The sequence below is a fragment of the Thermomyces lanuginosus genome, assembly GCF_041956635.1.
Source record: "Thermomyces lanuginosus strain ATCC 200065 unplaced genomic scaffold VTN49scaffold_29, whole genome shotgun sequence".
NCBI classification, from domain to species: Eukaryota; Fungi; Ascomycota; class Eurotiomycetes; order Eurotiales; family Trichocomaceae; genus Thermomyces; species Thermomyces lanuginosus.
The window spans coordinates 266,070-290,634 of NW_027192363.1; the positions used below are offsets into that span (position 1 = coordinate 266,070).

Here is a 24,565-nt window from a genome sequence, read left to right on the forward strand (position 1 = left end):
TATTAGGTTAGTGTGAAGTGCTGCTACAGGATCAAAAGTTTTGCTAAAACTGTCTAATCGACCAATCCGCGTACTACTATCTATTCTGGTTTAGTCTTGTAATTATAATAGGTTATCTTGCATGCCGCCAGCGACCGTACTCGTATTTCCTCAAGCATGATAAATGAGCCGGCTCTCAGCCGGGCCAGTCGCTCAAAGCTCGATCTCCTTGTGCGCAAAGTAACCTGTTGGAAACTACTGTAGAAGGAATCAGTCGTGAAGATTGTTATATACGAACTCTTTTCAGTGCTTCCAATTATGCCATAATATTCGGTTCAAACAGCACGAGAACTCGGTAGGCTAGCCTAATCTTCGTCCTTGAAATACTACCTAGTAGATACCTTATGTTCCAACTTGCAAACTTGCAAGTGCGCCCTCGCTTCTGGAAACTCCATAGACAGGTGATTAGAAGAGAGACGAAAACAACAATCAGCTCGAACGTACACAGTCTTCAGCACTGCCTTTGTGTAACTACTCGCAGTTATCTCCGGCAAAATTACCACCTGCCTCCTTGGTGGATTAGCGGATAGTGTCGTAAATGTAAGCACAGCACACCGACTCGAACAAGGTCGGTGTGCAATGTACTCTATTTAGCAGTTCAATCCAGAGTCTGACAGGGAACTATATATTGGAGACTATTTTACTCCGTACTCGTGGAAAGGGCTATTGCCGAATTTTAGCAGCTCGTTGCATTCCTGCCAATGGAACGAAATTGACGTTCTCAGTTCCTGTTATGAATCCTTCAATCGGCAACACGGCCCGTGAAATGGTTGCCGTATCGAAATCAGAAGCGTATGTCTAAGACCAGAAGCTTGATCTCATCTGGGAGATGCTAGACTGACTGCGACGCAGACTCCGTGCGATACCAGATCGACTGGAAGAGAAGGAAAACCATAACGATATGGAGGCATGCTTGGCACAATTTCGATGTCAATATGATGTTGTCGGTTCGTTGCCTCTTGAACTAGTGCTTCAGATCGTGAAATATCTCAATCCGGAAGACATTGTCCGTAGCCGGAGGGTACGTATGACCCATTTTTGCTTCAAATGTCCAGATGGCCAGAACATTCTGACAAGAGGTTTAGGTCTCAAAACAATGGCTCTCTATCTTTTGGTGCGATACAATTATCAAGATCTTTTTGCGCCAAACCCTTGCCTTCCTGAACATAGATGGCATGGATGATGATGCTGCCGATGCAATGACCTATTTCCGTTGGCAATATAGTTTACAGTGCGGCCGGCCTGTCAAGAAGATATTTGTCCCATTTCGGGACGATGAAAAAGGGCCTACATCTGTTTGGTATCACTCGCGACGACTATTTTATTGCACGGATCCTTGGTACGGAATTCAAATGTTGGATCTTGAAACTGGAAAGAAATTGGATTGGTTTCTGGAAGAAGACATGGACTTAGTTGGAGAAGGGCGAATCCTAGTATCCGACATCTGTATCGTCCTTCATGATGATAGGTAAGAGGGCATTCAGCAATTCCTCCGTCTGACCGGCATCCCCTCACATTAGACCGGGTAGTTATCTGACGGCGCGGAACCTCCGCACAAAACAGCAATCTGCTGGAGGGAACCTTCCTTGCGTTCCTCACCATATCGATCTCGAGAAGGACAAATTGGTCCTCGTTGAGTTGTTGGACCGAAAGGAGTCACTTTGGTTCATCTATGTTTGGGATCTGAACGTGAATCGCATCCAACGGATAGGCAAATTCACGAATCTGTGGCTATGGCACCTAGATGTGGATGAGAACATGCTGGTGGTATTCGAGATCAATTGGGACGCACATCCGCCGCAGGTCCAGCAGACCAAGTGGACTTTGACGAACGGGCAGGAACTGGATCGCAAACAATCTCACCTGTCGCTGTCGGAGCATCATGTGGACAAGAATCGTTTGAGACCAGTGGATAGTTTCAGCAACTGCATCTACGGCCGCAAGAAAATAAGGCGTCTTCTCACTGGAACCGGCAGTCATGACGCGATCGATCTTATCTATGACCATGCCATTGACAAACTGACCGTCCGGTGGACCTCGCTCCCGCCCCAGATCTACGATCTTGAGGTGCCTCTTTGCGCGTTTCTGACCCCCAACATTGTCTACCACCGGAACCCCAAATTTCTGTCGCTCGAGATATGCGACGCCGAGAATGAGACCAGAAGCCAGCATCCGTGCCCCTTGGACATCCGAGAGGTCGATACTCTCAAGCGCTTCCAAGCATGGCGTCTACGTGAGGGTCACTCGCCGATTTTCCGTTCACGGCCGTACCTGGAACCCCTCGGCGATCGCGAAGTTGTTTGCCTGCCTGGCCACGAGGGTGTTCAGATCTGGTTCTTCAATCCTCGCTTCGTTCCTGATGTTCCAAATACGAAGCCTTTTATTCCAATGTTGTGATGACTTGTGTACTTTTATTTCGTGCTTTCTCTGTGCTTTTACAGTTCCAGATAATTTTCATTTATGTCGCATGTACGAGTAACAGTTGTACGAGTAAGCCAGAACGAGACAATTATCAGACAAGGTGCCAAGCCGTAACTACTTGTTAACTCGTAATTTTCTTGTAATGATGTTGTCACGTAGGCGGGCCAGACTCGCAAGTGTACCCGTCTCGACGTTCTCACCAAGCAATTAAAATACTGCCCGCTCGGCAGACAAAAGACCGACGAAATTGTTGGTTGACCGTTTTAGCAGTTGCAAACGCCTCATATATTCTCAAAAGTACTTGATCGCGACAAGTTCACTCGGACGGTTTCATCACTCTAGCCTATGTAAAAAGCCTTTAATACAGGCGGAAGTTCAGTACACGTTTGTTGACGGGCTGGTTCCTCTCGGGTTACCTGCCGTGGATTCTTCCTTGACCCATCCGCTGATCAAAATTCATCGAAACATAAGGCCAAATGGGACGTCGTGGCAGAGCCCGAGTCCGAGATCCCTCGATGTTGACCGGGAAGCCATTGTCTGAAACTGTGGAGCGAAGTATCATTGACAATGGTAAAGATGGCTGGGTCACTTCGCCTGACCTGAAGCATGAAGGACTCTCTTGCGAACCAGATGCTATGCACCATCTGACAAATTTCCTATTGGGAAACCCTAATATGAACTCATCGCATCTGTTTCGGGCAGACATCCTCTATGACAGTGCAGGAATCTTGAAAACCCCGGAAGAAAAGGAGAGAATGTTCACAGCCTATACTCATGCAGAAGTGGCACAGGAAGGTTCGGCGAAGTCAGTCGAGGCCGCTCCGCCAAAAGATATTCCAGGCTTTGTACCCGTCAGGACTATCGTGCGGAGGCTGATCCCACGGAATTCCACATTGGATCGACGGCTGGAGCAGACATGTCATCAATATGAAGAGAAGGAGCAATCTCCTTCAGTGAACAGATCATTGTATGTCTATACGCCTCACTATTCATCTCCAAAAGACGCTCCTTTTTATCACCCGGTTGTGCAAAGTTTGGCCTATCTATATGAGTTTCGATATGACTCTGCGGACGATCCTGCCTCGCCCAAAGATGAAGAAAATACAAAAGAAACTGGTGAGGCTGGAGAACGAACACGCGGCGGAAAGGGAACACTTTCTTTGCATATTCTTCCGTTCCCTGCCAGCGAAGATTTTGATCCTTTTTCTGCCCGGCTAGAGAGAACGCTCCAGGCACTCCTTTCGACGCATGTGCGTCTAGCACGAAATGCTCGCTTACCGCCGAGGTTGGATGCTCAAGAAAGCTCCCAAACACCACCCGACGAGGGCTACAATCCAGTTAAGGACAACATCATCCCACGGCATCTGGTACAAAACACGTATTCCCGTCTCAAACTGCAATACGCGTCAGACCTTTGTCGAGACTGGGTCGAGGACACGCAGCCGTCGAAACATGTATTTGAGGATCTTGCCATTGCTGCCTTCTTGATTGAGTTATGGCGGAACATGTACGGGGTGCCCCCCAAAGCTGAGCGGAAAGATGATGATGAACATCGTGGCCAAAACTTTCCCGGATTTGTTGACATAGCCTGCGGTAATGGAGTGCTGGTGTACATTCTGTTGATGGAAGGATACGAAGGTTGGGGATTCGACGCACGTCGACGAAAGACATGGACTATCTTACCGGACTGGGTTCAGGCTCGGCTGCGAGAAACAGTGTACATTCCCAAGCCTTTTGTGGATGCCGTTTCGAGCCCAGATGGCGGGCTACTCAGCAAGCTAACTGCCGCCGGGATCCCCTTCCACACGGACGATGACATTCCACGCGATACCTTTATCATCTCCAACCACGCGGACGAGCTGACGGTTTGGACACCGCTTCTAGCAGCCAGAGCCGCGGCGTACCTACGCCGACCGTTCCTCTCTATCCCCTGCTGCTCACACTCCCTGTCCGGCGCCAAGTTTCGTTACCCACCGCCCAATACGAAAAGGCAAGGCAAGCAAAAACGTGACGACACCTCTTCCGACCCCATGGCTCAATCATCAGACCAATCAGGAGATCTCAAGGCACTGCGCGCGGCCAAACAAGCCTCGAGCACAGTAACAGGGGATCCGAATTCGGCCGCTGTCATGAACTCCACCTACGGCTCGCTGACGGCCAAAACCATAGCCATCGCTGAGGAAATTGGGTATGAAGTTGAGCGAACTCTCCTCCGGATCCCGAGTACACGGAATATGGGCATCATAGGGGATCGGAAGCGCACCATCGAGCGGCTGAGAAGACTCGCCACCGGCGAGAAGATGGCAGAGGAGGGTCTGGACGGTGCTAATGCTGACCAGATCGAAACGATAGAAGACATCGCGCGTGAGATTGTACGCAGGGAATGTGCCCGAGACGGTGGCATCGAGGAGGCAGCTAAGATCTGGATAGAGAGGGCTAAGGGCCTGTTCCATGTCGGCGCAAGAAGACGCGGAATCGGACATGATTGAGGCATCTTACTTAGGATAAAAAAGCTCATGGGCGATGAACTTGTGATAGTTTAAAACATGCTTTGAACCGCCGAAACTATTCCTATTGTGTATGAAACAGTCAAGCTCTTGATTAGCAATCGACAAATTTAAGCATAAACGCCAACCCCCCGAAGTGGCAAACCCGATTCCTTGCGAATCTGTCGCATGGTTCTCACCGCCCGGCCAAAGTCGATGATATTGTAGTCCGTTGGCATGTGCTCGCCGCTGACGATGCACAGGACCTTCATACCGGGCTTATAGACTAGCCCATTGAGAAGCTTTGGAGTGATGAGGAAGTACTGGCTTCCGCCGGTGCCGATGACGCCGTTCCTGTCTGGGTTGGCTGATGGTACCCGCGGCGCACAGGCGATGTCGACCATCCGTTCATGCACCATGCGTTCGTTTCGCGGGTCCATACCCTGGTTGATCTCATCGACAACGCGGAACGGTGACGCCGAGAGCGACTGCAATGCCATCAGGTAGAAGATGGTACTGACTGCACGCTCGCCGCCAGATTGTCGATGCGAGTCCAAAATTGACAGGTTCTCGTGTTCCCGGAATTTCACCAGAATTTGGATCGACCACTGGTCAAAGTTGCTGCCGCCGGGTTCGCCATTCGGTCCCGGCTCCTCCTGGGGCTTGTCAACGGTCACCTGCCCCGCGCAGCCGATGCGATCGAACGAGTCTGAGAACGCATCGGAGATTTTCTGCACTAGAGAATCAAGTTGCGGTTCCCATTGGCTACGAATCTCGTCGATGGCATGGTTGAACTCGGCCAACTGCTGGTCCTGTGTGGCTAGCTTCTCCTTGAGCGAGTCGATCGTACGCTGCCGCTCCTCGAACTCTTGGACCACGCCCTCTCTAACTTCATGCGTCAAGTTGAGACGCGCCTTCTCAGAATCGATGTCGGCTTCTAATTGATCTGGAGTCGGAGGATTGGCCTGTAGCTCCTCCAACAGTTGCTTGAAATCAGACTGTTCACGAGCCGCCTGCGTGACCTTGTTCGCTTCTCTCCTCAACCGATGGGACTCTTCTGAAAGCTCCCGGACACGACGCATCACCTCTCCGAGTTCACGTTCCTTAGCCTTCACAATTTCTTTGTCTTGCTTGAAGCGTTCTTCGATGTTCTCTAAGTCTGACATCGCTTCGATGCGCTGAATCTCCGCTTGCATGCAGTCCTCGTAGACCTCACTGAGATGCTCGACAGCTTGCTAGCTATCAGTCAATCACTGACCTAAGACCCTCAGCATGGACATCAACGTACAATATATTCAAGAACCATTTCGGCCTTATCTATTGCAACTTGATCCTGCTTGCTACGGATTTCGGCCACTCGTACGCGGGAGTTTGTATACTGGTTCTCGACATCTTTGAGTTTCGCTTCTTGCTGCCCTGCCATGTATGTCAGCACCGCTACAAAACCAGTTGGCGAAAAGGAACCATACTTAGCCTTTCAGGTAAAGCTTGGAAATGAACAAGGGTGGTCTGTTTTGCGCTCTTTTCATGCTCCAGATTAACCTTTTTCATGACCAGATCAGTATCCTCGTAATCAAAAGGGTTTCAAGGAGCTACTTACTTTCTTATCGTTTAATTCGTTCCTTTCCTTCTCAAGTCGCTTCAGCTTCTCTCTGTCTGCATTGATCTGCTCCTGGATTTCGCGAGCCTCGTCTCTGAGCTGGGAAATCGTTCGCTCAAGCTCCCGTTTGGCTGTCGTATCGGCCGGCTGGTTTGTCCAGTAGGTCGCCTGTCGAACATGTCTGACGCGCGTGCTTGTCGCACCGGGACCGTATTCGCGTCGCCGAACGACATGATACATCTGTCTACCAGCAACCCACGAGCTGAGTGGACCGCTTTCCAGGCGACGGTATTCCTCGTCGGAGATATCCTGCTGCCTAATGGCCGTTCGATGCAAATTGTTTTCGCTGCACAGCATGGACACCACAGGCTCCGGTCCCACAAGATAGTCCTTGAGCCAGCCCTCGAACCCAAGCTGATGCATTTGGGCATCGGAAATTGGAGCATTTAACTCCCCCAGAGGCACCGTGGACATCCTGATACTGATGTCATGCAGTCCCTGATCACGATATTCCCGTTGCAGCCTCTTAAAATCCGCCAATGTTTGCGTGGTGAACGTGATCATGTCGTTCCGCTGTAACATCGACTCGATCACATCCGCGTACTTGGGATTTTTCACCGAGCACGTTACCACGGGTGGGCCAAAGACCGGCTTCTCAAACTTGTTGCCGTTGTCCAGAAGCCAGCGATAAAACCGGGCTGAATCGCTAGATAGATTCTCTAATTTTCTCTCCTGTTGGCCAGATCGCGAGTCCAGCTTGGTCAACTCTTTAGTGACATCGTCAATCTTTTTCTTCTTTTCCTCTAACAGCGGAAACAATCGATTCCTCGCATCTTTAACTTCGCGCGCTTGGTTTTCCACATTTCGAATCTCCTTTTTGATTTCTCGCTGTTGGGGAGAACGTTAGCAAGAAAACGTGGATGATCGTCATGAACATGCTTACAATCCGCTCGTTGTAGGATTCAATGTCAAACTGGGGTGGTTCGTGCTGCATTTCGTGGCGAATGCTGTTGATCTTCTGCCGCAAGCGCGCGATATCCTGTCTGTAGCCCACAGCAGACTTTTTCTCAGAATCCAGCTGGCTAGTCAAATCCTTCATCTTGTCATCTAGTCTCTCAAGTCGTTTTGCCACGGCAGATGCTGCAGCATCGGCATTACTAACAGCATCCCGTTTACGCTTGGCAGCCTGGTCGATTGCGGCACAATACTGTTTCTTTGCATCGATCGATTGCCTCACTGGGCCAAATGAGGCGTTCAATTCATCCAGCTCGCGCTGAAGCTCCTCTTTTTGCCGCGAAACCTCGAGATACAAGGTCTTCTGATGTCTGAATTGCGCTATCGGGCGAAACATTTCCAGCATCTCAATGCGTCGCCTGATGAGGGTCCTTTCTCGCACTCTCTCGACGTCCGCGCGCTGCATTTCATGTCTGTTTTCGAGATTCTTCAGTATTTCTCTGTCGTTTTTGCTTTCAAGAAGCAGCTTCTTCTGTTCTGCCCTCAATCTGATCAGGCTATCATGCCATTCGGTCATCTGGGCACCCGCGGCGGCCCTCTGAGTAGAACGTAACAATTCCACCGGCGACAGCGCCGCGAATTCGGCCACTTTATCCTGCGGAAGGAATTGACATAGATTGTCGATCTGGATCGAAAAACTCTCCGCCAACTTCAAAACTTGCTTGCGACTGACTTCCTTTCCATTGATCATGAATGTGCTCTTGTTGCCTTCTCGTTTTATTGTACGCGTAATAATCGGATTAGTTTGGAAGCCCGGTCCCTTCGCAAGTTCGATCTCGATTGTCGCCTCTTTGCAGCCATGCTTGACGAATTCTGAGGCTTCCTTGGCACGACCCAGATGCTGCAGAACAAGAACAGTAAGCAATCTAACAACCACACCTTTGGACGGCAATCAGAGGTTCGATCGGAGCTTACCTGCGGCCCCCAGCCTAAACCCAGACAGATCGCACAGACAAGTGTACTCTTGCCCGTCCCATTCGGCCCAATGACCATGTTCAGTTTCGGGCCCGGAAAAAACTCCGCCGATGTGTATGTGACAAAGTCCTTCAATTTGATGCGCACAATCGCACCGGGCTGAAACTCATCATCGGCCGATCCCGGTGCATCACGTCTTGACTGGGTCGAATCGCGCTGTCCTCGGTCATTCGCGCTTTCTTCATTCTCTTCCTCATCACCCTCATCGGGCTCCCTCTTCGGTTGTTGTTCAACGCCATCAGTGTCGTTAACGTCGTCATTCTCACGAGTCCCCGACTCGAGTTTCAATCGTTTTCCGCTGGCGGACGACGGCGTATGTCCCGGTCCCGACTGATTGTCACTATCCGAATCTTCATCATCTTGCCGTCGGCGGCGTCTGTCTGGTGTCACACTTAACGACGACATTGCGAATGCTGCTCGTTGGGGACTCGGATTAACTGCTGATCTTTCATGAGATGCGGCGCTCGGGATTTTGGCGCGACAGACACGGCTGATACGCGACTCTATCGCGATCTACGCGATGCATTTCCTATCTAGGCTAACCAGATAAACTGATTCACGTGATTTACACGTGATCAATTGGAAATTCTGGCTGGTGGTCCAAAAAAATCCCATCTACAAAGGTTCGGGTTTTCACGACACGGAGTGAAGCTCGCTCTTCAAAATGGCATATTGTATTACCGCACCATGCCTTCTTATACTCCACTGGGTATCAATTGCGAAAGTTCGGTGAAGATCTGAACGAGCCGACGCTTGCGTCGCAAATAGAACACATTGGGGGAGGTAAGCATAAGTACATAGTAGTTAGCCTACAGCAGCACAGCAACCATGCGTCACCTCCGCAGGATGTCAGGAGGCTCAAGCTTATCGGAATAACCCGCGGCGAAGACTAGCGTGGCTGGGATGGAGACGGCCGAGTCGATATGAACACAAAAATACGCTACCTTTCAGAGGGCCCAAAGCGTAGATTGTAAGACCAAGGACTCCAGAACCTGCAGGTCAGGGGGTTTCAAATTGTCGAAATAGATTACAAGCAGTACTCCACCGTATATATTTGGAAGAAACCTCGCCTAGTAAAAAGCTTTGCCGATGGATCGGAATGAATATCACCATGAAGCAGAGGATGTCGGCGACACCTGTGCCACTCGGGCAATTTGGCGGAGAAGCGCTGCATCCACGAAGCGAGATGTTCACCAGCGTAAAGGGAAGTCACGGTGATGCCGACGCCCCCAGTGGCCGCGCTGCCCGAATGAGGACAAAAATGGAAGATGAATCGTTGCCGGTGTTGAATGATTTGCAGACACAACCCGGAGATATCGGAGACATCGGCCCCGAATATCGCTCTCCAACGTCGTCCAGTTAGCAGGTACCGCAATGGATGATGACAGCACCGATCTCGACGACGTTGCTCGTTGTCCCTCCGGTTCTTAGTCAGTACTGGACAGCCACCAAGATCGTAGATCGGACTCCAGCACCGTTCTCATCCGATCACAAAGGGACGCATAGTTCATTTAATCCTCTTTGCTCTGTCCGTCTCTAGCACCACCAGATCCAGATTCACCACCTCCGTTTTTCCCGGTCTCCTCGCCCAGAACTTTGGCCGCGCCCATAAACAAACTCCCAATATAGCCTCCCAGAAACCGCATGTCACCGGCCTGGACAGCCGTCATCCGTACCAAATTCTCAGTCTCGGCCAGATTGTTGTTAAGTTGTGCCAATTGCGAGTGGAGTTGCGCGTATTGCCGTGCTTTGGCAGTCGACATGCCAGTGGATGAAGAGCCCAGAGCCGACGCTGTGGATGCGGGCAGTGCAGAGGGACGCGAGACAGCGTGCGAGTTGGACCGATGATATTGAGATTCCATGTCTAGATTCTCTTTTTCTTTGGGCCGGCTGTATTGCTGGGTGAAGTGTAGCGCACGTTTAGGGTTGGAACGCGAGTGAGCAAGATGGGGAAAACGCGACGAATCTTGCAAGCACTAAAGCACCCACCCGAAAGTACGAAACCGCACGATGATTACCAAGCTAATACCGATCGATACCTTAGTAAATGTAGCACCACAACAACCCGAAGGTGCTGACATACGATATCCAGGAAATCATGATGACTGCTCTAGACGGTGTTGAATCAATTGATAATAAAAGTCGACAGAGACAGGAATTGGATTCCAAATCTAACGTTGAGCGACGAGCACGCAATTTGCATGGAGCCTTATTTAGCATTTGCGTTTACGATTAATGGCCAACTGCCCGAGATGGAAGTCGTCGACAGAGTCGATTACTGTACAGTGGAGAGACGCCGGCACCGTCCCTCTGGAAAGGATTCGGAAAAGTCGTGCCGTGGGATAATTTCCGGGGCTTTCTATGCGGTACCACCTTCTTCACAACGGGGACCCTCCTATCGTGGACACACTTCTTGTGTAAGACGGCGAGTTTGGTCGTCAGAACGAGCACATTCGAAAAAACTCTGAACATATTCATTACGGCGCGGCAGATATGGCTGGTGTCAGCAAAGCTTGTTGCTCGTACGTACTCTCGCAACTGATGGGCGGGGCATAAAGGGCCATAGACTGATATCTGCTGAAGGCTACCCCCTGTGGTGAGCCAGGGTTACGAACCCAAGGGCGAATATAAGACTATCGCTGGACTCAAGACTTGTAAGTTACTCAGAATATATCTTCAGGAGAGGGAGCATTGCTGAGATTGAGATTAGACGTTACCGGTCCTGCGGATGCTACCAAGGCCCTCCTGGTGGTATTTGGTACGCCTCGAGGCTCACTTTTTTTCCCGGCCTCTCCTTTCGGATCGCTAATTCAGGTTGTTTCTTCATAGATATCTTCGGATTTTTCCCACAGACCCTCCAGGGGTCCGATATCCTGTCCACTTCCGACGCTGACAACAAGTACCGCGTCTTCATTCCGGACTTCTTCGAAGGCGAGCCTTGTGACATTTCCGTCGTTCCACCAAAAACAGATGAACAAAAGCAATATTTGAGCAACTTCCTTTCGACCAAAGCTGCCCCTGCGAAAGCTGTTTCTCGAATCCCTGCCATCGTAGAGGAAGCGAACAAGCTCTCTCCGTCCGGCTCGTTTCAGTGGGGCATTCTGGGATATTGCTGGGGAGCAAAGGTCGCAAGTCTGACATGCGGTGAGGACAGTCAGAAGACATTCAAAGCTGCGGCACAGGTGCATCCCTCGTTTATGGATCCTGAGGAGGCGAAGAAAGTTGGCGTTCCCATGGCTTTGTTGCCGAGCAAAGATGAAGATCCTGCAACTATCCAGGCATATGCGGACAATTTGACGGTACCAAAGCTTGTCGAGACCTACTCCGACATGGTCCACGGATGGATGGCTGCGCGGGCGAATCTCGAAGATCCCGAGGTCCGCAAGCAATACCAGCGAGGCTATCAAACCTTGTTGGGATTCTTCCGAGCGCATCTGTAAATGCCAGGAAGCTTATCACTGGCAATCCTCGGACATCAACTGGGGAAATCAATGTTCGGGGAATGATCGGAGGTTAACACTTCATGAATGCATTCTTATAGCATAGCTTAGGTAGAGGTAGATACCACAGAATCCAATCCTTTTTGGACCTACCACTGCGATATGTATCTAGTATCCGATCTTCCTACTACCGTAGTTAACCCGAGACCGAGACAACATCATGTCAAGGCTAGACAGGCACCGACCTTCATTCAACACCTGCGACGACTTCCATGGATTCAAGTGCGCACTCTCATCCTCCCTTCTTGAATGGGAGCGGACAAATTGACACATTCTCAATGTCCAAATTTGTCTGCCAAGCTGACTACCTCGTATTCGTTGGTCCACAGACCCTATTATGCCAGTCAGCATGCTGTGCATTTCATTATGGTCAATTACTCAGACTGGACCTCTTTGGAGTAATGCGACTTCTTCAGACGCAGATTCCAGATATTGGATAGTCTAGCCATCCATGCCTGTAGATTACTTCTCTCGGTAATGGAAGCAGGAAATTTCGACCCGGGATGCGATGATCCCAGGATGTCAGTGTCGCAGCATTGGCCGAGGGCGGCAATAATGCCGAGGTTCGGGGTGGTCTCATCTGACTGTTTCATTTACAAATCTACAATTAGGGTTCTTGTGCTAGCGCATAATAAGGATGACGTATCGTCCGTCTATCTGAATTCCCAGAATCCATGTCCTATCCATGAAAATGCCACCGATCCCACCCCTTTTGCTCCAGCACAAACAATTACAACTGACACAGAACTTGAATCAGAGGATCGAAACACGGAAAAGGGCAGATTAGACAGCCTCGGCCGCCAAGAGCAAATCACACATGTGCAGATAGAACAATGCGCCAGTAATGCAGTATACAAAAAGTGTCTTGAAGAGTTGGAAACACCCGACAGACCAAAGCGCCCAGAGTCCGAGAGAAAGCAATAGAGACAAGATGCGATGAACAGGTATGGTCAACCTCCCTATTGACCAAGACAACCGAATCTTCCTGCGACATTGGAAGTCACACAGACAAAACCCAGGAATTAAGCCACAAGACGATAAGGAACGGAAAGAATAGACACGGTAGAACTAAAAAAAAAGACTTCTATGTCTTGACATTTTGGCAGTGCAAGCCAATGAACAAGAACCGCGGCAGGGTCCCTCGACAATCGGATCCTCTCAAATGCACAGCCAGAGAAGGAATTCGGAAACACTTCGTCTAGCATTTTTGTGACATAGTGCGCATCCACGCACGGGGCGCGGGAATAAAATGATGACTAGGAGGAGCGGTATGATATTTGGTGAACCGAGAGCGGCGGCTGATCCGGTCAGCTGAACTGCTTGTTATAAGGGGGCTTTCCAAGATGGAGCTGGTACTTGCTCCGATGTCACGACTCGTCGTGCTAGCCCTCGCATTCTCAGTCAGGCTTTCGTACTTTCGAAACTGGACTGGGAATAGCTCACATTAATGTTCTGTTCCATTTATTGTGCGGCCATCATGTTTCCATGGCCGGGAGGTTGCCTCGGAACGGGCCCTCTCCCATTCGCTGGAGGCGACCGTCGGTTTCCGGATGGCGGCATGCCATTAGGTGGCCCAAGGAAAGACGGGTGATGGTCCTGAGCAGTGTCTGGGCGGGACATACCACGCGGTCCCGCTGGATTATACCCGCCCGGCGAGCCACTCGGGCGCCGACTTGAAGGGTATGGTCCGGGACCAAAGTCACCCATCCGGCTCGCAGTGGAGAGAGAGTTCGCACGCGACTCCACATGCATCTCCTTGCGATCCACGGAGCCATATCGGTTGGAGGAGTAGCCCATCAACGGGTCATCCAAGATAGACGAATCATGAATGGTCGGTGCCTCTTGGATTATACGAGAACTGGCCGCTTTCCGGCCACCAAAGTACCGACTGAACGCAGACGGGGGCCGAGAATTCGCAGCCATCTCGGGATTCTTCCGTAATTGGCTTGCACTGGGGGTTTTCCTGGTGCGACGGGACGTCACGCTCATCATGTCGATGTCATCGGGATCGATACCAGGTGGCGGGCGGGCATCCATTGGATCAACGAAATCATCGTCGTCATCGTCATCATCGAACCCATACTGATGGGATGGCGGCGGCCCTCGCCGTGGCCCACGACGGAGGTTGAGCTCCCGTTCCCTAAGCTGCAACTCACGCTGGCGAAGAGCTAGCTCCCGCTCCCTTAAGGCCAAATCTTGCGGTGTTGAAGACGAGCCCCCGTTCGAAGCATCTTGGGGATATGATCCATTCCCGTTGGGAGAATTACCATCAGAAATGTCGTCATAGAGCACCAAATGGCTGAATTCTTCCAGACCGTTGTCATCGTAAGATGCATCCCGCGGCAGACGGTTTGCGGGCGGCTGCGCACTTGGTGGCCGTCCCCCTGGTGGTGGCCCTCGGCGTTGAGGGGGTGGCATGCCGAATCCTGATGGCGCTCGACTGGACCGGGCGCCATTCATAGGCCGTTGTGGCGGAGGAACGCCGCTATTTCGTACTGGAGCATTCGGCGGCGGAGAGTCCGACGGTGGCTTGCTCTGATTCACAATGTTGACGTGGTGCAGCATCGCATACAGGGTCTCCGTCCGCGGCAAACGAACCCCATTCTCTACTGCGAGTCTGACGGGAGAGCCAAGAAAGGACTCTACTTCCATTGGACGCCGTGCAAGGTAATCTTGATACATAGGCGACTTGGCATCCGTCTGGGCGGTCATCTGCTCGATGACCTTGTTTCGAAACTCGGGCGGAAACGAGCAGCCTTGGGTTGTGGCGAGTTGGACGAGCTCGTCGATAACGTCCGACACAAGCTGTCGCAAACCAACTTTCTCTAGCAATTGCGAGTGGTTGGGGGTTTCGAAGAGGACACTCGCGGGATGGAACGCGATGGGACTGAGAAGAAATGTAAGCCTACTGCCACTACACAACGGGATGCACTTGAAGCACTCACCCAATCATCCGCTCAAATTGCTCTTGGCGGATGTTGGACGACACCTTGCATGTGACTTGACCGGAACTCAGGGTGGTGGCCAGGGTGTTTGCCATGTCGTTTTGGATCGCAGCAGGGATCGTGTGACTCTTGTTGGCGGGACCAACCAAGATTTCGGACGGGCCTTCATGTTCGAAGTCGCTGGGGCCAACCTGCGTGATGGTGAGGTTCGAGACGAGTGACAAGACAACATTGGTGGGGAAGCGCTGCTCCAGATGGGACTCGACGCCGATGGCATTCGTGGTATTAACCAGGATGCAAGTCCGCTGCGGCGTCACGACCGACTCGATTATGCCCCCGAGGTCATAGACATCAGGTAATGCCTTCACGCAGAGGATAACGTAGTCGTAGATATTCTCTCTTGATGAAGCTTCCTCGGGCGAACGGACGACTAATTGCCGCAAACTGTTAGAGTGCTGGAGCATTAAGAACACGGGATAGCTTACCATGCCGCGGTTTAAAACGTTCGTTGCCAAATGTCCTTGACCTGGTGATGGAGAGTCAACGCCCTGCTCAGTATCATCCGGATGAATCGTGTCACATACCGAAAGGACACGCCATATTGGGCAACGGCTTCGAAGCCAGACTTCCAGACGAGGGTCACATCACAGGAATTGGTGGCCTGTAATCGCCAGGACAAGAAGGCCGACACGGCGTTTCCACCGACTACGCACGACTTGGTCAGCTGCCTAACCATAACTCGGTACGCAACGGGGTGATTGGAAAGATAACGATAATTCTATCGGGTCAGAGACGACGAAGAGAGCAGCATACCAGAGAGAATGCGCAATCGGGACGGAGAAGGCGCCATGGTTGGTGAGGCCGGGATGCACCCGTTCTCTTTCAGGCAGGAGCCGCTGGGAGAGGCGGCAAGTGGGAAGGAGCCCTCCGGAAAGGCAATGTGACCCAACCTTGATCGCTCAGGTTGGCCGCACGGTCAGCAGAACGGGCAAGCACGGGCTGGAGAGTTGCGATGGCGGAACGAAAGGACGGTCGGGGATCGGATTCCAACGAGAAAACGACGCGGAGAGCTCGAGGCGATCCAGCCGGGAACGATCTGCCGGTTAAATTAAAGAGATGGATCGAAGGCAAAGCGTCGACACGGAGGGAACAACGCGGAGGAGCGAGCGAGGATGAAACGAGGGGAAGACGGGATGGTGAGCGAAGGCGGACAGAGAGGGAGAGACCAGGAAGGGCGAACAGCCGCGTCGACGGACGAAGGGCAGAGAGGGAGGGCAGAATGGCGGAGGCAAGGAGAGAAGGAAAGAAAGAGAGGGAGGACGACAGAACGAGAGAAAAGAAACGAGGAAGCTTCACGAGGAGCAACGAGGGAGGAAAGTACGATCGGAGGAGGTGATTGCCAGGCAAAGCAATTACTTTTCAGATACCGTAAGTAATCTGGCCCTCGAACTGAGCCATGAATGGATAAGATCCTGTCATGAAAGGGCGGGACTCCAACGTTTAGCAGGGGAGTCTAAAACGGCTCGATCTTTGATAAACGTCGGTTACGGGGCATTTGCTTACTCGAACGAAGCAGGTTGCAGAAAATCATATGATACGGGGGCCTATCAAAAGCACTGCCACTACGTAATGGACCGTGCTCGTCATGTCAGAAAAAATTAACAGAACAGACAGTACCTAGGTACTCCGTACGTCCATCGACGATCCAGTATCTTCATGATCCTTGCAATGGGTAAATACTAGATTCGACTCCGTAGTCTAATATTTCATATTTCATTGCCACCAGGAAAAGGGCTCGATGATGCCTGACTTGGTTTTTCGAGCTCCCGAGTCTCTTAGGCACCGTTCCCTCGAGCAATTGATCCCAGAATAGAAACAGGACGCCGTGCCGCACGTACCACTTTTTGCCCCTCGGAGAACCCGTTTTCGACTAAAGCCAGATTATCAATCGTCGATGGGGACTGGAAACAACTCCAGCAAAGCAGGTGTACACCATGCAGATTGCAGACGCCAATTGCCCACCGAAATCTCTCCGGCTGGACCCTGCTTGGGGAGTGGATAAGCGTCAGGCACACTTTCACAACATCCCCGTATGGAGTACCACCAATGCCGTTCCGGAATTCCCGTTCCAACGTCGAATGGTGCAAAATAATCATGACCGATCAAAACAAGGAACGAAAGGAACAGAGTATACACGAATTGGTCCGGGGAAACTGTCGCGTCTGAGGATCAAAAGTACTCCAACGAATTTGGACCGGCCAATGGAAACGGGAAAGAAATTGTCGGCCAACTAACAAACAAATGTCCACTGGTAGTTACTGTAATTCTTCCATGTCCCTGAACATGGACAGACATATGGAGTAGACATTGCAATTCATACTGGAGAGATCGAGACGACGGTACCAAGTTCGGCGAGTTGAGCTGGGTGGGAACTGGGAATGCAGCAAGGGCTGGCCGGACGGACTGGTGAAAAACTCATCCACGGCATTCCAGCTCAACATTCTAGACGACGCGTCCGGGACGCGAATCGAGCTCGAGCTCAGAGCCGCAGACCAATCCGACGATACGGCGTGGGCCTAGCGCACACAATGTCGAATCACTGCCTTGCTCAATTCCCGCCACGCTCAAAACAGATGGACCACCCTAGCACTTTTGCCAGAGGGACGACTCCAGTATTGCAGAGAAATTATATGTATTGGAATCGTGCTGTGCAGCATGTACTCCATAGTACCCGTACCGTACCGTGTATTTTTGTTTGAGTAGAGAGTTGGTGTGGTACACGGTACGGACACTTCCACGTCCTTCGGATCCCTCAGTTCAACATCCTGTACTTTACTCCCAGCCATTTACCCTTGGCATCATCATCATTCTCCATGCCCTGCTCGTTGGTACCTTCATTCACCTAGAGCCTATTCATTGCACAGACTCACCACATTAAATCTACTATTACTGTCTGGAGTCTAATCTTCCACGCCAGACGCCGGAAAGGCATGGTACCACAGTGCTAGCTTACTCAACTCGCGTGGTCGTGCATTTTGGTATTTCTACGTTTCTCACATCGACACGGGACCGAAATCGGTACCGCCAGATGACTCCATTTGCACTCTGGGGTTTGGTTGCCCCGTTGCAAACGGAAACACCCATGCTGGCCGGTACTTTACGAGGTGATTGAGAGTATTTCTGCCGTCACCCGCATCGAAGCACCCATGAAAGCAAGGCTACTCTCCTAGCCTAGTTGCATGTCGCTGATAAGCCTTCATCCACCCGACATTGGTTCGAGACGACAGCCCATCTAGTTCGGTTCCCTATGTTCATTACTGGATTTTTCGTAAGATTCTTTTCAGTAAATGTCGCAAGGGAAAATTGCAACGTGCGCAAGGAGATTCGAGAGCTACTTCTGTAGGCGTCATTGTACGTAGTTGACCTGTCCAAACCACGAGGCAGCTTCGTGCCTGCGATCTGGAGATGCCAAGTGACCCCATCTATTCATTATTCATCCCATTCGACGCCGTGGTCGGACAGTGCGCGCGGTATCTCGGAACAAGGACATCCTGCTTTCAGGGGATTCCTCCCGTTGTATCCTTATTTCCAGTCTGACAGGTACGACGTCCATTCAGTATTTATTCCAATTCTGCGTACTGTAAGAGTACGACTCGTATAATCCTTGTAACCTCAATCCTTGCTAAAAAGGAATGGCTATAACCATTAAAGGCTGTTCTGCGTGGCGGCCGGTATCAAGGAGACTCAGCTACACAGGATAGAATTCCCCGTCCTGCTCTCAAAAACTCCCCAACTGTAAACTCCGCCGCTCATATAGTGTCACATGTGGTTTACAAGACGTCCAGACTACAAAGTCATATAAAAAAGGTTGATAACCTGGGGTGCCACTACCGCACGGTTCCCATCTCCGAAACGAATTATGCTCTGTAAACAATCGCTCAATTTTGATTCAAACCCGCATACACCCTAAATAACAGATAACCGAGAAAACATCACCTTCACCCATCGCCTCTTTAAGCCATGTAGGTGGAAGGATCCACACCACCCTCCGGGTATTCTCTATTTTTCCATGTCAGTCATACACAACCGCCCAATCTGTCAGCAATTACATAGTAAAGGGGAGGAACTTACGGAAGGGCAACTTCGAATCGCTTCTCGATTTCTTTCAGAACCCTCTCATCTTCTTCGCTGCTCACAAACGAGATCGACAGACCCTTGGTGCCGAACCGGCCTGCACGGCCCACCCGGTGGAGGTACGAATCTGCATCTGCGGGCAAGTCGTAGTTGATGGCCAGGTTGATGCGCTCAATATCGATACCACGACCGAAAACATCTGTAGCAACGCAGATTCGCTTGTTGAACTCCTTGAACTCCTTGTACCGCTTAATCCTGTGGGTCGATCAGAAATCCGCTTTTCAAGAGAAACCCTGGCATGTCCACGTACCGTTCCTCCTGACTAACGCCAGAGTGGACTGCGATGCTAGGGAAGTTGCACTCGCGGAGCAGCTTATCCAATTCGTTCGCACGGAGAGTGCTCTTGACAAAGATGATCACCTGGTTGAACTCCAAGCTGTCGAGCAAGTCATTCAACTTGCGGTTCTTTTCGTTCTCGTTCAACTTGATGTAGTATTGCTGGAGACCATGGAGCGTAAGTTTGGTGTCGTCATCAACGTAGACCTCCAGCGGGTTGCGCATGAATTTCTTGCAGACAGGCCGGATTTCTTGGGACAAAGTGGCGCTGAACATCATCACCTGCTTATCTGCAGGAGTGGCCCTGAAGATTTCCTGCACGTCACGACGCATATCTATAACTAATGTTAGTCACGCAAATGGAACGAAACCAAAGGAAACATACCAATTTGGTCCAGCATCTTGTCGCACTCGTCCAGCACGAAACACTTGAGGTTGCGCAAATTCAATTTCTTCTCTCTGACAAGAGCGTTCAGACGGCCGGGCGTTCCGACAACAATATTGGGATAGTTCTCCTTATTGCTAAGGAGCTCAATGTCCTTCTGGATCGGCGTTCCTCCGTAGAAAACGGCGGTCTTCACGTCCGGCAGGTACTTGCTGAACCGAGCATACTCGTTTTTGATCTGGTAGGCAAGCTCGCGCGTGTGGCACATAACCAGAACCTGGCATTCTCCCTGCACTGGCTCCAGCTGGTGCAGCGTCGTCAGGACAAAGACGGCCGTCTTACCCAGACCGGACTTGGCCTGGCAGAGGACATCGACATTGAGGATAGCCGTAGGGATACAGACTTGTTGCACTGTAGTAAGGCGACGGACGTTAGAGACGATTCGGCAGGAAAGATGATGACAACAAATCGCATGGAAAGTGGAACGTCCGCCCGCCCATCTCCCCGACTCCATATCAAATCTAGCCGAAAGTGCGCAAGTCAAGAGAACAAAGGAGGGAAAAGGTGCTCCAGGTAAAGTTCCAAAGAACCCTGGACTTTTCCACACGTCTGCAGGCAGCCACGAGGATGGTAGATGGAAAGACTGTCAAGGATCCTCAGAGCCGCCGTGACTCCCTTCAACAACCGTGCAGATTGCAGTACGGTCCGTGATAGGGCATTCACGCGTTGATGTATAGGTCATGCCAATATAATAAATCATAAAAACGCATAGCGCGCCGGATGAAATGGTGGCCACATCATTGGTGGAACCGACGTGACACAAATCTTCTGTTCAAGCACAACCCTCCCTCCCAAAAGAAGACAACCATCGATCCTCGGGCCGCCTGCAGAGGGTTGACAGCCTCGACCAAAGTATGCGATTGACATGGCCTTCCGCGGAGATGGACGGACGTATAAACGTTGGACAATGGAGGCAAGATGGCAGGAGAACAAAGGTGTAATGAGACTAACCCTCCGATGGATGTTCGAAACCGCAGTCGGTGATGGCGCGCAGGAGCTCTCCCTTGAGCAAAAAGTCACGGAAGCCGGTCGAATGAATACCGACATAGCTGCCCTTCTTGTCGGCACGACCTCCGGTTACCGTCAGGTCGCCCTTCTTCGCGGGAGCGTCACCGTTGGCGGGCGCAGCTGACGCAGCTGGCGCGTTCGCCGCCTCCGTGGTCTGGAGTTCCTCATCGGAGTAATCAATGAGATCCTCTTCGGTGGCCATGGCTGTCGACGACACTAGTGTGGTGCAGAGAAGGCAAGAGTAAAAAACCAGACGCGCGTTCCCAGGAAACGCGAACCTTGGCGCAGCTCAGCGGCTAAGCACCAAGGGGGGGATGGCTAGAAAAGAATGAGGGATTGAAAATGAGTGTCGGCAGATGGAAGATGTTCTCTACGAGGAAGAACCGTCGGTCGGAGATTCTCCACGAGAGAGCCAGTTGGATGGAAGAGGACAAAAGACGTGATGGAGGAAAGCAGAAGATGCAGGTTTGGCTTAGTCAGATCAGTTGGTCCGCATTCGGTATAGCTTGATGGGGCTTGCCAAGTCCTATATATCGCATTTTATTGGCTGAGGCAGCTCAGTGACGATCCAGCATTCCGGCTAGCTACGGGTAGCGGAGTCGACTCCATCATGTCAACGCACAGTTGGAAACTACCATAGGAACTTCAAGAGGCAGAAGAGATCCAGGGCGAACATGGCTAAAAGCAAAGGGAAATCCAGCGGCGCACAAAGTCATCTACGGGCGCGCATATTCTATCTTGAAAAGGCCGCAGCACTTCTTCATTCAGCCCGAATCGGTGACGCTCCAACAAGCGATTCAGAGATAAAAGTTGCAGGCGAAGATGCTGTCGGACAAACGAGTGACCCCGGGATCGTTCCAACGTTAGGCGATCATGAACACAGTACGAAGACAGAATCTACAGACGAGCAAACAAAGGTCGCCGCTATCAAAGCTTGCCTTCCACGACACTACATTGCGACGATGAGAGGCGTTTCGCTAAGAACACAACTTCGTCTCCCTGTTTCGACCAAGAGATCTATTTGCAAACGTTGTGACCTTTTCCTGGTTCCTGGCCTGACTGCAACGGAAGAGATCCAAAATCCGAGCCGCGGGCGTCGAAAACCCTGGGCCGATGTGCGTGTGGTTCGATGTCGAGCGTGCTTGACGGAAAAGCGTTTTCCTCTGAACAAAAAACGGGAAAAGAAACTGGCCTTGCGCCAGAAAAAGCAAGAAGAACGAGTAGAAAAATGACGGTTTCGTGCATACTATCACATACGCGATTCTATTGGAACATCAAGGGCGTCTGTGTGAAGCTGGTGCTTTCCTGGCGCTCCCCGACTATACTGCATGCAACAACCTAAAGGAGGGAGGATTTTTCCCCAAATTAGTCCGGTTTATGCCAACACTCGTGCGCCGGTGTCGGGCTAATCGAGCTAAGCAATACCACAACGCATGCAGTTTCGAGCCACATGGCTGTTACCTAGGATGGTCATGAGTGTAAATAGGCATGACCGCAACAGTTGGACAGACATGGCCAATCGGCGAAGTACCTGAATCTTCCGCTTACAGTTCGTGTCACAACACCCACTGTCCTGTTGTCTCGATTCTCGATTACAAGTTAATTCAGCTATTACGCTGTCAACAACTCACATCTCATGTCTTTCATTACCTTGAATAAGGGACGCAAGTAGACCTCATGGTTGTCTCAGTTGGGCAGAGAACTATTCCCGTCCAAAGTAAGTATCGGCGACAGAGTTACCACAGAGTGAGAGGTGCAACGTGCGGTGGGCGTATGAGGGCCACCGAACAACCACTGCGATATTCAGGCGTGTTGAGGAAATTAAGAGAGGTTCCGGGGAAATAAAATTGAATCCATCCATCAAACGTGGTATCACTCGAACTGAGGGTTTCGTTATGGAAATCATAGAAAATGATCCAGAACACATGACCAAATGGAAAGAAAAGTAGCGAAAGCAATGCAAGACGCTTAACTCATGAACCGCTCGAAGATGACAGCACAAAACGTTCAGAACAGCTAGGGGAATCCAAAGTGGCCGCGAGGCCAATCATCAAGTCTTTGCGTGCAATGTGCATAGCTCCTGTCCCAACATTCAACAAACAAACAACAAAGGACATATCAGAATCGTAAAAGTCATTCCCTTAGGATGCCATTCGGAATAGCATGCTGATAAAAGGACTCGTATCGGAACGGTCTGGGCCCAGGTTGAAAGAAAATATCTGCTCCCAGGATCATCTCCCACGTGTGATTCAACAGTGTCGCTTAATAATGTCTCTTCGTTGCAAAGTTCCTATCAGATCGATGCCAGTAGAGAGCTTAAGCAATGAGGCGCACGGTCCGCCCAAACTGGGTGACGACTCAGGGTCATCTCCTGTGACGCGCAGCCTGATCTAATCGATGGTCAAGGCCCTCGATACGTGCACGGAATGTCTTCACGATGTCCCTGATATGCTTGATCTTGGTCAATTCATTTTCGAGTTCGTCGATCGAGGCGAGGATGGAACGAGTTCTTGCGATCTCGGCATCTGCGTCACGAATAACATTACCGGCTCGGTCGCAGCTGTTTTGAATCGATAATTGCATCTGTTCCTCTAGCTGTTCCTCATCATTAGAGAGCGTGACCAAACGAACGACGGAAATAATTACGAACGTAATAATTGCGAAAATCGATCGAACACTGCAAGACATGTAACAGCATGGACCAGAGCAAAACAAAGGACGAAACGATATGATCTTTGATGACACAGGGAAAAAGCTACGTTCGTCATGGCGTTGTAGAGATACTGTCATGCACAAAGGCAAGCAACAAACGGAGGAGAGGTTTGCCACATACATGATCGATCCGAGAACGTATTTGCTCTTGTAAATAATCCAGCTGATGAGAAAGAGCTCTCAGACTCGTAGGATCCAGCAAGAGGCGGCCCTGGGTGCTGGCGGCACTCGTGGCGCGAGAACTAGAGTTGCTGTTTACGACAGAGCCGCGGCCCCTGGAAACGTTGCCACTGTTGCCTCCTTGAAGCGCTATTTGCTGCTGTTGCCGAAGTATTTGTATCTCGGACGATGTAAGACCAAGAGAGGTATCGGGAATTGAGGTTTCGACGGACATTGGGTCCTCGCAGACATGCTCCGGTCTAGAGCGACGAGATGGCGCCGATAAATGCGAGTATCCAGTCACGAGACAAGCAATTCATGATGAACGAGGAGTTATCGGTAAGTTCAGTTGTAGCAGGCTTCTCGAGGAAAGCTGGAACGAAAAAGAGAGCACCAAAGTCTGCGCAGTAGTGCTGCGTGATTCACATCCGTCGCGTTTCCCAGTCCCAGTCGCTCCAGGTAGCCGCAAAATCAACCCCTAACTAGATCCTAGAGTGGTGCTCGACAGCACGAGACGAGGTGTATCGATAGCGGCAACAGGCGCCGCGGCGGCCTGTCGCGTTACACGGGCGAAGACAGTGAGAGGGGGCGAAAATGGACCGAGAAAAATGCACTGACCATTCGCTTATGTGCCCGATTGTGATGAGGAGAGAGGAGGCGAAAACGATTCGATGGCGGCTTTGAATCGGCGCAGAGGGGTTCCGGCGAATACTTCTTCTGGGGAAGATGACGGCGAAGGCTTCTCCAAAAGGCTCCCCTTACTAAGGAGTTACAATCGGCCTAACGTAATT

General features: G+C 51.0%; 11 protein-coding genes across 11 annotated transcripts; 4 read left to right on the top strand and 7 right to left on the bottom strand.

Moving 5' to 3' along the window:
• Positions 1 to 805: 805 nt before the first annotated feature.
• VTN49DRAFT_3587 (uncharacterized protein) lies at positions 806 to 2,436 on the top strand (the record flags this gene model as incomplete). The annotated part of the gene is made up of 4 exons (XM_069411439.1): positions 806 to 831; positions 892 to 1,060; positions 1,125 to 1,507; positions 1,560 to 2,436. 4 exons carry the CDS (start codon positions 806 to 808, stop codon positions 2,434 to 2,436), a joined length of 1,455 nt encoding a protein of 484 aa, XP_069268058.1.
• A 500-nt stretch (positions 2,437 to 2,936) lies between these two features.
• VTN49DRAFT_3588 (uncharacterized protein) lies at positions 2,937 to 4,949 on the top strand (the record flags this gene model as incomplete). Its single annotated transcript, XM_069411440.1, has 1 exon — positions 2,937 to 4,949. One exon carries the CDS (start codon positions 2,937 to 2,939, stop codon positions 4,947 to 4,949), a length of 2,013 nt encoding a protein of 670 aa, XP_069268059.1.
• Positions 4,950 to 5,077: 128 nt separating this feature from the next.
• VTN49DRAFT_3589 (uncharacterized protein) lies at positions 5,078 to 8,940 on the bottom strand (the record flags this gene model as incomplete). The annotated part of the gene is made up of 6 exons (XM_069411441.1): positions 5,078 to 6,181; positions 6,235 to 6,362; positions 6,416 to 6,488; positions 6,547 to 7,434; positions 7,490 to 8,401; positions 8,476 to 8,940. The coding sequence occupies 6 exons, from the start codon at positions 8,938 to 8,940 to the stop codon at positions 5,078 to 5,080; spliced, it is 3,570 nt and encodes a 1,189-aa protein (XP_069268060.1).
• Positions 8,941 to 9,658: 718 nt separating this feature from the next.
• VTN49DRAFT_3590 (uncharacterized protein) lies at positions 9,659 to 9,898 on the top strand (the record flags this gene model as incomplete). Its single annotated transcript, XM_069411443.1, has 1 exon — positions 9,659 to 9,898. One exon carries the CDS (start codon positions 9,659 to 9,661, stop codon positions 9,896 to 9,898), a length of 240 nt encoding a protein of 79 aa, XP_069268061.1.
• Positions 9,899 to 10,046: 148 nt separating this feature from the next.
• On the bottom strand, positions 10,047 to 10,397 carry VTN49DRAFT_3591 (uncharacterized protein; the record flags this gene model as incomplete). The annotated part of the gene is made up of 1 exon (XM_069411444.1): positions 10,047 to 10,397. One exon carries the CDS (start codon positions 10,395 to 10,397, stop codon positions 10,047 to 10,049), a length of 351 nt encoding a protein of 116 aa, XP_069268062.1.
• A 631-nt stretch (positions 10,398 to 11,028) lies between these two features.
• Positions 11,029 to 11,975, top strand: VTN49DRAFT_3592 (uncharacterized protein; the record flags this gene model as incomplete). Its single annotated transcript, XM_069411445.1, has 4 exons — positions 11,029 to 11,057; positions 11,119 to 11,189; positions 11,246 to 11,293; positions 11,365 to 11,975. 4 exons carry the CDS (start codon positions 11,029 to 11,031, stop codon positions 11,973 to 11,975), a joined length of 759 nt encoding a protein of 252 aa, XP_069268063.1.
• A 149-nt stretch (positions 11,976 to 12,124) lies between these two features.
• On the bottom strand, positions 12,125 to 12,628 carry VTN49DRAFT_3593 (uncharacterized protein; the record flags this gene model as incomplete). Its single annotated transcript, XM_069411446.1, has 4 exons — positions 12,125 to 12,159; positions 12,221 to 12,233; positions 12,344 to 12,367; positions 12,425 to 12,628. 4 exons carry the CDS (start codon positions 12,626 to 12,628, stop codon positions 12,125 to 12,127), a joined length of 276 nt encoding a protein of 91 aa, XP_069268064.1.
• An 868-nt stretch (positions 12,629 to 13,496) lies between these two features.
• Positions 13,497 to 15,830, bottom strand: VTN49DRAFT_3594 (uncharacterized protein; the record flags this gene model as incomplete). The annotated part of the gene is made up of 5 exons (XM_069411447.1): positions 13,497 to 14,922; positions 14,981 to 15,410; positions 15,466 to 15,506; positions 15,565 to 15,685; positions 15,794 to 15,830. 5 exons carry the CDS (start codon positions 15,828 to 15,830, stop codon positions 13,497 to 13,499), a joined length of 2,055 nt encoding a protein of 684 aa, XP_069268065.1.
• Positions 15,831 to 15,862: 32 nt separating this feature from the next.
• Positions 15,863 to 16,698, bottom strand: VTN49DRAFT_3595 (uncharacterized protein; the record flags this gene model as incomplete). The annotated part of the gene is made up of 3 exons (XM_069411448.1): positions 15,863 to 16,395; positions 16,544 to 16,596; positions 16,673 to 16,698. The coding sequence occupies 3 exons, from the start codon at positions 16,696 to 16,698 to the stop codon at positions 15,863 to 15,865; spliced, it is 612 nt and encodes a 203-aa protein (XP_069268066.1).
• Positions 16,699 to 18,993: 2,295 nt separating this feature from the next.
• On the bottom strand, positions 18,994 to 21,105 carry VTN49DRAFT_3596 (uncharacterized protein; the record flags this gene model as incomplete). The annotated part of the gene is made up of 5 exons (XM_069411449.1): positions 18,994 to 19,039; positions 19,112 to 19,369; positions 19,425 to 19,785; positions 19,836 to 20,246; positions 20,847 to 21,105. The coding sequence occupies 5 exons, from the start codon at positions 21,103 to 21,105 to the stop codon at positions 18,994 to 18,996; spliced, it is 1,335 nt and encodes a 444-aa protein (XP_069268067.1).
• Positions 21,106 to 23,267: 2,162 nt separating this feature from the next.
• VTN49DRAFT_3597 (uncharacterized protein) lies at positions 23,268 to 24,009 on the bottom strand (the record flags this gene model as incomplete). Its single annotated transcript, XM_069411450.1, has 2 exons — positions 23,268 to 23,498; positions 23,737 to 24,009. The coding sequence occupies 2 exons, from the start codon at positions 24,007 to 24,009 to the stop codon at positions 23,268 to 23,270; spliced, it is 504 nt and encodes a 167-aa protein (XP_069268068.1).
• Positions 24,010 to 24,565: the final 556 nt, after the last annotated feature.